The sequence below is a fragment of the Rhinolophus sinicus genome, chromosome 17, assembly GCF_057876585.1.
Source record: "Rhinolophus sinicus isolate RSI-liver-muscle chromosome 17, RSI-T2T, whole genome shotgun sequence".
NCBI lineage: Eukaryota > Metazoa > Chordata > Mammalia > Chiroptera > Rhinolophidae > Rhinolophus > Rhinolophus sinicus.
Window position 1 is genome coordinate 72,692,379 of NC_142517.1, and position 12,514 is coordinate 72,704,892.

General features: G+C 38.5%; 1 protein-coding gene across 1 annotated transcript; it reads left to right on the top strand.

The window, feature by feature from the left end:
* Positions 1 to 999: 999 nt before the first annotated feature.
* On the top strand, positions 1,000 to 10,302 carry DPPA2 (developmental pluripotency associated 2). Its single transcript, XM_088794356.1, has 7 exons — positions 1,000 to 1,106; positions 2,917 to 3,064; positions 4,462 to 4,607; positions 4,697 to 4,750; positions 5,184 to 5,433; positions 7,527 to 7,722; positions 10,260 to 10,302. The coding sequence occupies exons 1-7, from the start codon at positions 1,074 to 1,076 to the stop codon at positions 10,300 to 10,302; spliced, it is 870 nt and encodes a 289-aa protein (XP_088650482.1). The 5' UTR covers positions 1,000 to 1,073.
* Positions 10,303 to 12,514: the final 2,212 nt, after the last annotated feature.

Here is a 12,514-nt window from a genome sequence, read left to right on the forward strand (position 1 = left end):
ATTTATATCCCTCACACTGTGTGAACCCCCCTCCCCCATCCACTACCCCTCTGACATCGCACAGAGCCATTACATTTCCACTGTCTCTATTCCTAATGCTTTACTCCACTTCCTGTAACCATATACATACATACATACATACATACATATATATATATATATATAATTATAGTTGGCATTCATTATTGTTCAGCTTCAGGTGTACAGTGCAGAGATCCGGCACCTACATCACCCCTGAGGTGGTCTCCCAAATGGGACACATGTCCATCGGATACCCTACAAAATCTTCACATTGTTGATTACGTTCCCCAAATTAATTTTCAAAACCCCTTGGCCATCTTGTGGTTACCGACTATTTTCTAAACCTCTCACCTTCCCCCTTATCCCACCCCGCCACCCATCTAGCAACCCTGTTTTTCCTCTATGTCTTAGTGTTTTGGTTCTTGCTGCTCCTATTCTGAACGGCCAAACCTTTTCCTTCTACCCAGCTGACCAGTATTCAGGCTTAGTATTTGTGTTTAGAACTAAATCCTGGAGGAATAATGTTATTCAACACCTACAATTTAAATCTAATCTCCCAGTGAATGTCACACCCGTGGGCATAAATCAGTTATAAAATACCTCTGTATCTCTTTTCTATTTCTTCTATAAAAATATCATTCAATCCATCACCACCATTGTCCTGGAAATTATTTAAAATATTCTGTTTATTCAATTGTAACTTGTCTGAAAGAGTTTTTCACTTCTAGTTTTCTCCCAAGTCTCACCTTAAAGGAATAAAGACAAAAATCTCTCTCTCTAATTAGGAATCTACTAATTACCCAATAATTCAAAGCTCACCTAATAGACAAGATAAAGTATAAAACTGATGAAATTATCAGTCAGATAATGGTGGGGGTGGGGGGTGGGAAGAAGAAGAGAGAAGAAGAGAGCTCTTTTGAGTAACAGGAAGTAGAAAGAGACATTTGCTTATAAAAGGAGAAGTCTGGTGAGAAACTCGCAGGTTAAAAGGAGTAAACTGCAGGTATCCTTAACTGTGCTGGCTGTGCTGTTCTCTCTGAGTGTTCCTGGGAATGGCAAATTCAAATTTTAATAGCAGCGAAAAGGTAAGTTTAATTAGAAAAGAATTATTTTTCCCATAGGCTCACCTTACAAAGCCTTTCTGAAACTCACTTATGTTGCCCTCTTGCTACGAAGCTTGATTTCTCAATGTAAGAAATCTCCATCTTAGAACCTCCTCCTCTTTCCGGCGGATTATTAGTAGTTTTCTTTCACGTGATTGTGGTTCTGCATATTTGGGTGAGAGTACAAATGAGAAGTAAAGATTCCTTTTCCTAGTGTAAAGTAAGAGATTGATTTTGTAGAAAGACATGTTGTAGCCGAGCAAGATAAAAATAGTAAAGAAATGGACAGCTATGGTAAAAAGAAAGTGAAAAAGGGTAATGTGGATAAGGTCAGAAAGTGAAGTGACCAATTAGTTTCTTTTCTCAAGAGTAAAAAGTAACCTACTGCCAGTGGCTTTGGAATCAAATGTGTTTCCAGACTGGGTTTGGGTAGTCTTGGACTGGAGGAGAGAGTAGACTGAGAAAGTTTCACAGGTATTTACTGGGACTGCTGTACCAGGCTAGAGGACTGAATTAATTGTCCAATAAAAACTATGATTATGGGCACATCATCTAGCTGCCTTGAGCCGCCCCCCATCTCTAGAGTGGTGTAATAGTTCCCCAGTAATGTCAATTTTTTTGAAGCTGACCAGTGAATGTGTGTGAGAGTATTTTGAAAAAGTGGTATACAAATGCAAAGTTCCTATATGCACCTAAGAATTTGAGAGCAATAGGAAGCCATTGAGATGATTTAAATAGTGAAAGGGAGTGACTGCATCAGATCCTGCCTGGCTGCTGTGGGTTTTTTTTTTTTTTTTTTTTTTTTTAAAGTGTTGTAATAAGGCTGGAATGGAGTTTATTCACTCTTGGGTTTGAGAGGAAAACCTAAGTTCAGAAATTGACTCACACATGTGTTACTCTGTGGCATCGGTCATTTAATTTCTGAGACTCAGTGGCCTAATTTGCAAAATAGGAAAACTAATAAATTACTACAAACATGCTATGATGATTAAATGAGAGAAATACAGAAAGCACCTAGCACAGTGCATGTATACTGTACAAAACCAGTAAATGTTAGTTCCTTCCTGTCTACTTTACCTTTCAGTTATTAGATTATTAAAAGAATATTGAGTGCCCAATCTGTGCTGGGTACTGTGTCAGTTACTGTAATGGCATGGGAGTAAAGTAGATATATATTCACTTTACTTGAATCATGGGGCCGAAGTAAGGCCAGTGTGGCTGGAGCTCAGAAAGCTCTTGAGCTGCAGTGGTAGGCATGGGGCAGACAACTCAGGAGGGAATTTTGTCTTTAACCTGAATAGCAATGATAAGCCATTGAAGTATTTTAAATAAGTAGGACAGCAGTCTGAAGAAAGAGTGGAGTCAAAATGGATTTTGGAGTAACAGGAGATTTTTGCATCTGCCAGTGAGAGTTAATGATAGTTTGAATTGTGTATCATGTGATAGAAAATGGGGAGGTGGAAACACATTTCATACATATTTAGGAGATAAAATGAAAGTATTTAATGTTTTAGCTGATAAAAAGAAATGTCATGAGGAAATGGTTTTCACAAATTCAAGACCTACCCTTCCATTTCCCCTATCACCCACTTGTAAATCTATTTTTGCTCATTTCCTCATTGCTTCTCTTATCTAATAGAGAGGGTCTACTAATCAACATCACATTTAAGGAAATCTCAGTAAGTTTTCAATCCATCCATCTTCCCAGTTTCTTATTCATTAGTTGTGATTTGAAAAGAAGTTTAATTGTGAGTTTCAATTAGGAATCAGTGATTGATGCTTCCCTTTCCAGGATTACTTTAAGGTTGAATTAGAGGATGAAAGTGTGATTCTCACATTGGTTCCAGTTAGTGAGGAACCTAATGAAGAACATCAAATGGAACCAAGCATTTCTTCAATCTCAGAAGACAACCGGAAGATTCCTAGGACAGATGATGAAGGTATGAGGACAAGAATTGCTCAGTTTGCTGCTCCTCTAGCTCTGGGAAACCCAGGAAGAGTAAGATTTTTCCTTTTCTGTCCTCTGACTGACTATACAATGCCCATCTTAAATCTCACGTCAATTACCTGTGGTAAGAGATTTCTCAAACTCCTCCATAATTCTCATTTGCTAACAGCATGTACAGTCATGCTTTTAAGCCGAAAAACAGGCATGTGGAATGATTTGGACAGAGCATAATCTTATGGGGTAGATAGACATGAGTTGAAATTTCCAACCCATGAAGCTTAGTCTTCATTTTGATTAGTGCATACTTTACATACCTCTTATGAAGACTAATTTCCCTCCCAGGTTTATTGAGATACAATTGACACATAATAACACTGTGTAATTTTAAGTTATACTGTGTGATGATTGGGACATGTACATACTGTGAAATGATTACCATAATAAGGTTAATTAACACATTCATTACCTTACACAATTACCTTCCCCCGCCACTCCGTGGTAAGAACGTTTTAGATTTACTCTCTTAGCAACTTTCAAGCATATCATATAGTATTGTTAACTATAGTAAACATGCTGTGCATTACATCCCCAGAACTTAATTCATCTTATAACAGATATTTGCACCTTTTGATCAACATCACCCCATTTCCCCTGTCCCCCAATCCCTGGCAACCACCAGTCTACTGTTTCTTTGAGTTCTGCTTTTTTCAGATTCCACATACTCATAAGTGAGATCATACAGTATTTGGAAGACAAAATAATTTAAAAATTCACCTAGTATTTTGCTTGGTGAGTAATTACAGATTAAATATGTAGCAACTCTTAATATCATGCCACTTTGTGTCCTCAGTGCTTTTTTATAAAGGCATTGAGTAAGTAGTTTCAGAATGATTTCATCTTCTGGGCCAATAACAAGGACTTCAAGATGAAGATAATAACAGGTTAAGGCTAAGCAGAGTGAGTTGAGAAAAGTTGCTATTGAGAAAAATGAGGCAGGCTGACAGAATAGTGGACCATTTTTGGTTGGGGTGCTTTCTTTGATTTCTAGAGGTCCAAAATCTATACATTTTGGAGGAGCAATCCAATACGGTGTTCTATCCAGGTGTTGATGGCCACAAAATCAAAAGGTTGCTCTATGTAGTGTAGAAAATAGGGAATTTAGAATTTCAAAATGTAGGTTTGAGTCCCAGGTCTCTCATTTTAATGGAGATGTGATTTTGGGTAAGTCCTTTAATTCTTGAATCGATTACCTTATTTGCAATATGAGAAGAAATATTTGAAAGGTATATGTGCAAATTAGGTTATGAGAAATAAATGAGAACTTTGTAAAATTATAAAGAATCTTACAAATTTTAAATTATTACTTCTTTGGTTTCCTTCTTTTCTCAGTTTATCTTCCTCAAACGAGTGAACAGTTCAAAGCTTGTCCAAAACCAATGCTCCCCTTGCCGACCATTTTGCCTTCAATTAATAAAGTGCGTTGGGATACTTTGCAGAACTGGTGTCAACAATTTAATTTGAGTACTGATGGCAAGGTAAGTACACTGGTGGGCATCTCTGCTGCTCAGAGCAAATATGGGAAGTTTAGTCAACTTTTAATTTTCTCCCCTCTTCATGTCCTTAGAAAATAGATGTTTATCTGAGGCTCAAGGAACATGCGTACTCTGAAGAAAAACAAGTGAGTGAGGAGTATGGAGACAGTGTAAAGATAAGTTCTGATTGTGAATTATTCTACCTCTCCCTGTATCTCTATATATGTTGTACCTCCAAAGCAAGGTTTCTCAACCAAGACTATGGACAATTGGGGCCAAATAATTTATTTTTGTTTTGGATGCTCTCCTGTGTATTTTAAGATGTTTAGACTAAACATCCCTGGTCTCTACCCATTAAATGTCAGTAGCATCCCCATAACCCCCTTCTTAGTCCCCTCCCCAGTTTTAACGATCAACAATTTTTCCCAGTTGAGCACTGCTGTAAGGGAACTAAACTTCCTAAATCCTTCCCACACTGACCTACCTGAGTCAATGTATGAAGAACGATAATATTGACACAGAAATTATTACTGTGTCAGTAGCACTTCACTGAATAATCATCATGAATCCCATTTGCAGAATATTCCTGAAACACTACAGGAGTCAAGTTCAAAGAAATGCAAGATGGTGACCAAGAAAGCAAGGAGTAAGAAAAGTTGTAAGATGAGTGAGAGAGAGCAAATGACCAATAGCGTTGAGGTGATAACTTCAGCTCAGGAAGCCATGTTGGCAGCATGGGCAAGACTTGCTGCAAGAGCCGTTCAACCTAAGGCTATGAATTTATGTCCCATTCCTTCTTCTGCTGAGAACTTTCTGCTGCAAACCTCTGGTAAGATCAACTTTAGAGTGAATACCACTCCAGAGAAAGAAAGTTAACTTTTATTAGTCCAATACTAAAAGGTAGTAAAAGGCAAAGCGTTAGTTAAAATATCTGCAGATTGGATATTAGGTTCATAGAGGGCTTATCTTTTGATTGACAGCCAAGTTTTGCCTGGATGGGATCTCTAAGCTAGGTAATGGAGTGGTGACCCTTTCTTATCACTAAGCAGAAGTCCAAGGTGGGAAGAAAGCATAATCTGATAATGTGATCAACCACAGCCTGAGATCTTTGCCTTTCTCTCCCCCTTCTGCAAGGCCTTCATAGCATACTGAGTAAGAATGCAGGTGTTAGAATTGAACAACCTTCATTCAAATCCTTGTCTTACGATTTCCTAGGTATGTGACTTTGGCAAGTTACTTAGTGTAAGCCCTGGTATCCTGATTTATAAAACAAATATTACAACTATTCTGCTTAGAATGATTGTGAGACTTATGAGATAGAACTTGGCACATTAAAAGTAGGCAATAATAACATGTTTGGGGCCCCTGTCCCCTTAAGAAATCTTGAGAATAACTTAGCCTACCTTTCTCCAACTCCCCTTCTCTCCTTGGTATTTTTGTTTACCCAACCCTATCTCTGGTCAGTACAGTCACCCTCCTTTTTTTTAAAAAAAATTTTAATGGGGAAGGGGAACAGGACTCTACTGGGGAGCAGTGTGTACTTCCAGGACTTTTCCAAATCAAGTTTTTGTCGTTGGAATCTTAGTTGTGGAAGGCACAGCTCAGTTCCAGGTGCACTTGCCGTTGCTAGTTGCAGGGGTCACAGCCCACCATCCCTTACGGGAGTCAAACTGGCAACCTTGTGATTGAGAGCCCGCGCTCCAACCAACTGAGCCATCCGGGAGGCAGCTCAGCTCAAGGTGCCGTGTTCAATCTTAGTTGCAGGTGGTGGAGCCCACCATCCCTTGTGGGACTCGAGTTGAACCGGCAGCCTTGTGGTTGAGAGCCCACTGGCCCATGTGGGAAGAGCATGGAGCTCCAACCACCTGAACCACCGGGACGGCCCTCACCCTTCTTTTTTGCTTGAGTTCTTTTCTTCTCTCCACCCCGTTCCCCAAAGTGGAAGATCCTCTTTTATTCAGGGCTGATTTGTATGGTAAGACACCTTGTTCATTGCACAAGGAACCCACCCAAAAGGAAGATGGAAGCTGAAATTGGCCTACTGTCTGCTCCCCGAGCTGCACTCCCTTTTGTGAAAAGGAATGGGCACCTTTTTGCTAATTTCCAAAAGCACTGTCCTGCCACAAAGCTGTCTCTAGAGAACTGCTTCACCAAAGATAGCATCTCTTTCTAATTTTCATTAATGTGCCATATGGGTTAGTAGCATCCCACACTTAATCATTCTTTTAGTTCCTCTTCATTTAGTAGTCATTAAACACCTGTGATTCAGGAGTATGCCTAGCCAACAGGTATATAGTGGTGCTAAACACATACACTTTCCACTGTTTTACAGTCTGAATGGGGAGATTTTTTATGGATTTTTAAGCCCGCAGTGACTGCTCCTTTCTCTGAGTTTCAGGTACTTGATATCTTTATAACTTCTCTTGTTTTCTCTCAGATATACCATCTCCTCACTTAGATTGTTCCTTAGGCTTCTAAACAAAGATGATTTTTTTTCTGTTTTCCATATTTGTGGCAGTACAATGTAGTAGTTAGGCAAATGGGCTGTGAATCAGAATATCTGGATCCATGTCTTAGATCTGGGAAAATTATATTTAACACCATAAGCTTCAGTTACCTCACCTATAAATAAGAAAAGTAAATAGAAGGTAAATATTAGTAATGTCCTTAGTAAATCTATGAATATATGTAAACCACTTAGCAATATCCTGGACACAAAGCAAGCACTCTAAGACGTTAATTGTTATTAATCTTCATACTATATAATTTGTGAAGTTAGTTTATTGTGTCCTTTGGTTTACAATTCAGTTGATTCATCAACAGAATATAGGAGCAAAGTCAAGAGTGACTTGCTGAGAGGTTGGATTGGAGTGTGGTTACTTAATCTTCGCTGTTTATATTTGTTTCTCCTTCTCTCTCCAGGTGTCAGGTGGTGTGTGGTCCATGGCAGACCTCTCTTGGCAGACAGAGAGGGTTGGGTTCGCCTGCAGTTCTATGCAGGTCAGGCATGGGTGCCTGACCCTCCTAAGAAGATGATCTCTCTCTTCCTGTTACCAGCCTGCACTTTCCCATACCCAGACCTAGAAGATAATATGCTCTGCCCCGATTGTGTTAAGAGGTAGGTAACTCTTAACTATTTGTATGGCACACAGAAAAGTAGGTACCTAGATGGATTTCTGAATAATTTAGTAGGAGAAAGCAGAAGGCAAACATGCTGTTTTCTTAATTTGCCATATAGCTCAGGCAAGAATAGGAAGGAAAAAGAACTTGGCAGTGGGTTAGAATTGAGATAAATGTGGCTTTTCAGCAACCCTAACAAAGTATGTGACAAGTTAGAATATTGGTCTCAATTTTAGAGACCTGTTTTAAGGAAAAAAACCCTAAACATTAGAGTTTTACCACAATTTGGATACTTTGCTGGGGATATAAAAATTAGTAAGACAAAATCCATGTAGTATGCTACAATGGAAATGAATAAGAGATGCTGTGAAAATATATGGGTAGTATCTATATTGGAGTAAGTTAGGGAAACTTCAGAAAGGATTGCTTGTACTGAGGAAGAGCTTACCATTTGGAAAGTAAATAATTGGGGAATTTTGGTAGTGGAAACGGCACATACAAATACATGGAAATGAAAAAATATGACATACTTAGAAATTGCAAATAGGTCAATGTGACTGAAGCTTGTGTTAACTAAGTCTGGAAAGGGGAGGAGTTGGCCACTAACGTTTTTATATGTGCATTAAAGGTTTCAAATATTATCCTGTGGGTCATAATTTCTCAGTCACTTTTGGGACATAGACTCCTTTGAGAATATAACTAAATACTTCCATCCAGGAAAATATATACTGGACATACACATAAACACTGCGTTAGCTTTTATATGGACTATAGAACTAATGTTCATTCATGCGTGTAAAATTCAGCTTTTGATGATGGAATTGGGTGGAGGTGATGTGAGATGGGTGTGGAGGGAAACTAAGGCTTCTTAGGAAGTGGATTGATAATCTTGCAAAAGAAACTAGATTAGAGGGTAAGACATTACTATAATTCTGGAAAGGTAGAATTTATGACCTTGGCAAAGAATTTAAAAGGGAATGGGGCAAATTTAAGAGATATAGGAATAAGAGAAATAGGATGCTATCTAAACAGTAATGGTAGAAGTCCAGTTCAGTGGTGAAGAACATGATACATGGGACATGCTGGACATGGGTGTAGAGTTCTGAGGGTGTAGAGTTCTGAGAGCAGCATGGGCTAGAGAAACATCTGGGAGTCATTAGCTTTTATTTTTTTATTTTTTATTTTTAAGATTTTTATTGGGGAAGGGGAACAGGACTTTATTGGGGAACAGTGTGTACTTCCAGGACTTTTTCCCAAGTCAAGTTGTTGTCCTTTCAATCTTAGTTGTGGAGGGTGCCGTTCAGCTACAAGTTGTTGTCCTTTCAGTCTTAGTTGTGGAGGGCGCAGCTCAGCTCCAGGTTCAGTTGCCATTTCTAGTTGCAGGGGACACAGCCCATCATCCCTTGCGGGAGTCGAACTGGCAACCTTGTGGTTGAGAGGACACATTCCAACCAACTGAGCCATCTGGTAGCTCAGCAGCAGCTCAGCTCAAGGTGCAGTGTTCAATCTTAGTTGCAGGGGGCGCTGCCCACCATCCCTTGCGGGACTCCAGGCGTTGAACAGGCAACTTTGTGGTTAAGAGCCCACTGGTCCATGTGGGCATTGAACCGGGCAGCCTTCCGAGTTGAGAGCATGGAGCTCTAACCGCCTGAGCCACCGGGCTGGCCCCTGGGAGTCATTAGCTTTTAAATTGTACATAAGAGTATGTAGGAATTAGAAAGGACATAGGAAGGAACCCTAAAGGAAATCAGCATATTGATGGCAGGTGAGAAATGGAGACTGAGAAACTGCAGTTAAAAAGTTGGGATGTAGGGCCGGTCCAGTGGCTCAGGTGGTTAGAGCTCCATGCTCCTAACTCCAAAGGCTGCCGGTTTCAGAAGTGGTTGGTAGTGAGATGGCCATGTAAGATTATGATTAATACAGTGCTGTTGGGAGTGTCAATTTTGGACATGATTGGTGACCCTTTCGAGAGTAGGTTGAAAGGGTTAGTGGAAGCAGAAATGTGATGTGGCAAGTTGGACTAGAACACATGAAGAACTAAGATGGGACATATTGATACATCTTGAGAGAGAAGGAGATAGCAGTTAGTTGAAGTAGTAATATCAAGGGAGCTTGTTTCCTTCCTTCCTTCCTTCCTTCTTTCCTTCCTTCCTTCCTTCCTTCCTTCCTTCCTTCCTTCCTTCCTTCCTTCCCTCCTTTTTATTTCCATTTTTTCATGGGAAAACCATGACCATGTATAAACAGAAGGGGATATGGAGAGAAGCTGTGGGAAAGGAAAGGGAAGGAGAGTATAAAGATAAAGAAAGTAGAACCAATTTATTATATACAATATGAGGTCTGATATTAACTGGATAATCTTCCTTTGTTTGCTACATAAAATCCTTTTACCGACCATTCTTACTCAGGTGATGGGCAGACTACTAAGGTACTTCAGAAGTGGATTTCTTATCTTATTGGTCATTTTCAAGGGGGTGGTAGGGAATGGTAGATCTTATTCTAACAGTTTTTCAAAATTCTTTTCTAACTTGTTTATAGGAATAAGAGGATGATGGAAAAATTAACTACAACGAAGAAGTAGAAGCAACCTGGTTTGAACACAACCACATCATTCCTTTTGGATTGGCCATGTCTTAATAAAGAATAAACGGTGGATAGATAGCTCACAGATAGATTGATTTGTATCCCAATGATTGCTGTGCTCTGTCCTGGCCATCCTCAGTGTTGCCTGATGCCTTCAGTACAGATGGTAATGTCTGTATTCTGTACTTGAGGTCTGCCAAGAAGTGACTGCCACTGCTCCTTCAGGTATTTAGCTATAACATATAGAATATAAGTTGGTTTTCTTTTAATTAATAGATTTTTTTAAGCAGTTTTAGATTTTCAGAAAAAAATTAGCAGGATCTAGAGTTCCCAAATTCTGTTCCCTGCACTCCCCCATTTTCCCTACTGTCAACATCCTGCACCTGAGGGGTACATTTATTGAACCTACATTGACACATCATTATCACCGAAAGCCCATAGTTTACATTAGGGTCCACTCTTTGTTTTACATTCTATGGGTTTTGAGAAATGCATAATGACATATCCACCATTATGGTGTCAAAATAGCTTCACTGCCCTAAAAATTATGTGCTCCACCTATTTAACCCCTGACACATTTTCTGTATCCATAGCTTTGCCTTTTCCAGAATGTCATACAGTTGGAATCATACAGTGCCTTTTCAGATTGACTTCTTTCAGAGCAATGTTAATTTAGGATTCCTTCATATCTTTTCATGGCTCAATAGCCCACTTCTTTTTTTGTTTTTGTTTTAAATTAAAGTTTATTGTGGTGACAATTGTTGGTAAAGTTACATAGGCTTCAGGTGTACAATTCTGTAATACATAGTCTATATATCATATTGTGTCACATTGTGTGTTCACCACCCAGAGTCAGTTCTCTTTCCATCACCATATATTTGATCTCTTAGCCCACTTTTTTTTTTAGCAGTGAATACTCCATTGTCTGGATGTATCATAATTTGTATATCTATTCACATATTGAAGGCCATCTTGGTTGCTTCCAAGTTTTGACAATTATGAATAAAGCTGCTATAAACATTTGTGTTCAGGTCTTTGTGGACATAGATTATGAACTTATTTGAGTAAATACCAAGGAGAATCTTAAGAGTGTTTAGTTTTATAAGGAACTGCCAAACTCTTTCAGAGTAGTTGTACCATTTTGCATTCCCAGCAGCAATGATCGAGAGTTAATGCAGGTCCATATCCTCATCAGCATATGGTGTTCTCAGTGCTTTGGATTTTGTCCATTCCAATAGGTGTGTAGTGGTATCTCATTGTTTTAATTTGCAATTTCATAATTACATATGTGGATGATCTTTTAATATCTTATCTACATCTTAGGTGAGGTGTCTATTCAGGTCTTTTGCCTTTTTTTTTTTTTTTTTAAACGTGGCTGTTCATTTTGTTAATAAGTTTTAAGAGTTATTTTTATATTTTGGATAGTAGTCCTTTATCAGATGAGTCTTTTGCAAACATTTTTCCCAGTCTGTGTCTTGTCTTCTCCTTCTCTTGATTAATTAGTATGATTAGATCATTGATGTTTAAAGCAATTGATAGAAATGAATTGAGATATTTTTCATTACTCTCATGTTTTATTTGCACTTTTTTTTTTGTCTTCCTCTCTTTCCCTTCTCTGGGTTTAACTGAGCATTTTACGTGATGCCCATTAATAGAATGAATACTCATTAATAGACTAAAAGAACATGTCTTGATGCAGAAAAAGCATTGAACAAAATCCAGCACCCCCATAATGAAAATATCAATAAGCAAAGAGTAAACAGGAACAACTTCAACATGATAAAGGTTACATGTTCCTGACTATAAAGAAAAATCTTTCAGCCTTTCGTCTCTTAGTATGAGGTTAACTGTAGGCTTTTCACATGTGACCTTTCTTCAGAGAAGTTAGGCAAGAAAAAGAAATAAAGGTCATCTAAATTGTAAAGGCAGAAGTGAAACTACATAGATAATATGCTATTACATACAGAAAACGAAATCATCCTTCAAAAAACTTAGAGCTAACTAACAAATACAGCAAATTTGCAGAATACAAAAATTGCAAATCAGTTGTATTTCTATATACTAGCAATAATTTGACCAAAAAAAAAAAAATTAAGAAAATGACTACAATACCATCGAAAAAAGCACATAATACTAAGAAATAAACTACGAAGAAAAGACATGTCCACTGAGGACTACAAAGCATCGCTGAAAGAAATTACTTTTACCCC

Bases quoted from the DNA above. Each gene is read 5' to 3' on its own strand.
- DPPA2 (XM_088794356.1), top strand. From the start codon at position 1,074: ATGGCAAATTCAAATTTTAATAGCAGCGAAAAG. The intron at 3,065-4,461 runs GTATGAGGACAA...TTCTTTTCTCAG, and splicing joins TCCTAGGACAGATGATGAAG to TTTATCTTCCTCAAACGAGT. The intron at 7,723-10,259 runs GTAGGTAACTCT...ACTTGTTTATAG, and splicing joins TGCCCCGATTGTGTTAAGAG to GAATAAGAGGATGATGGAAA.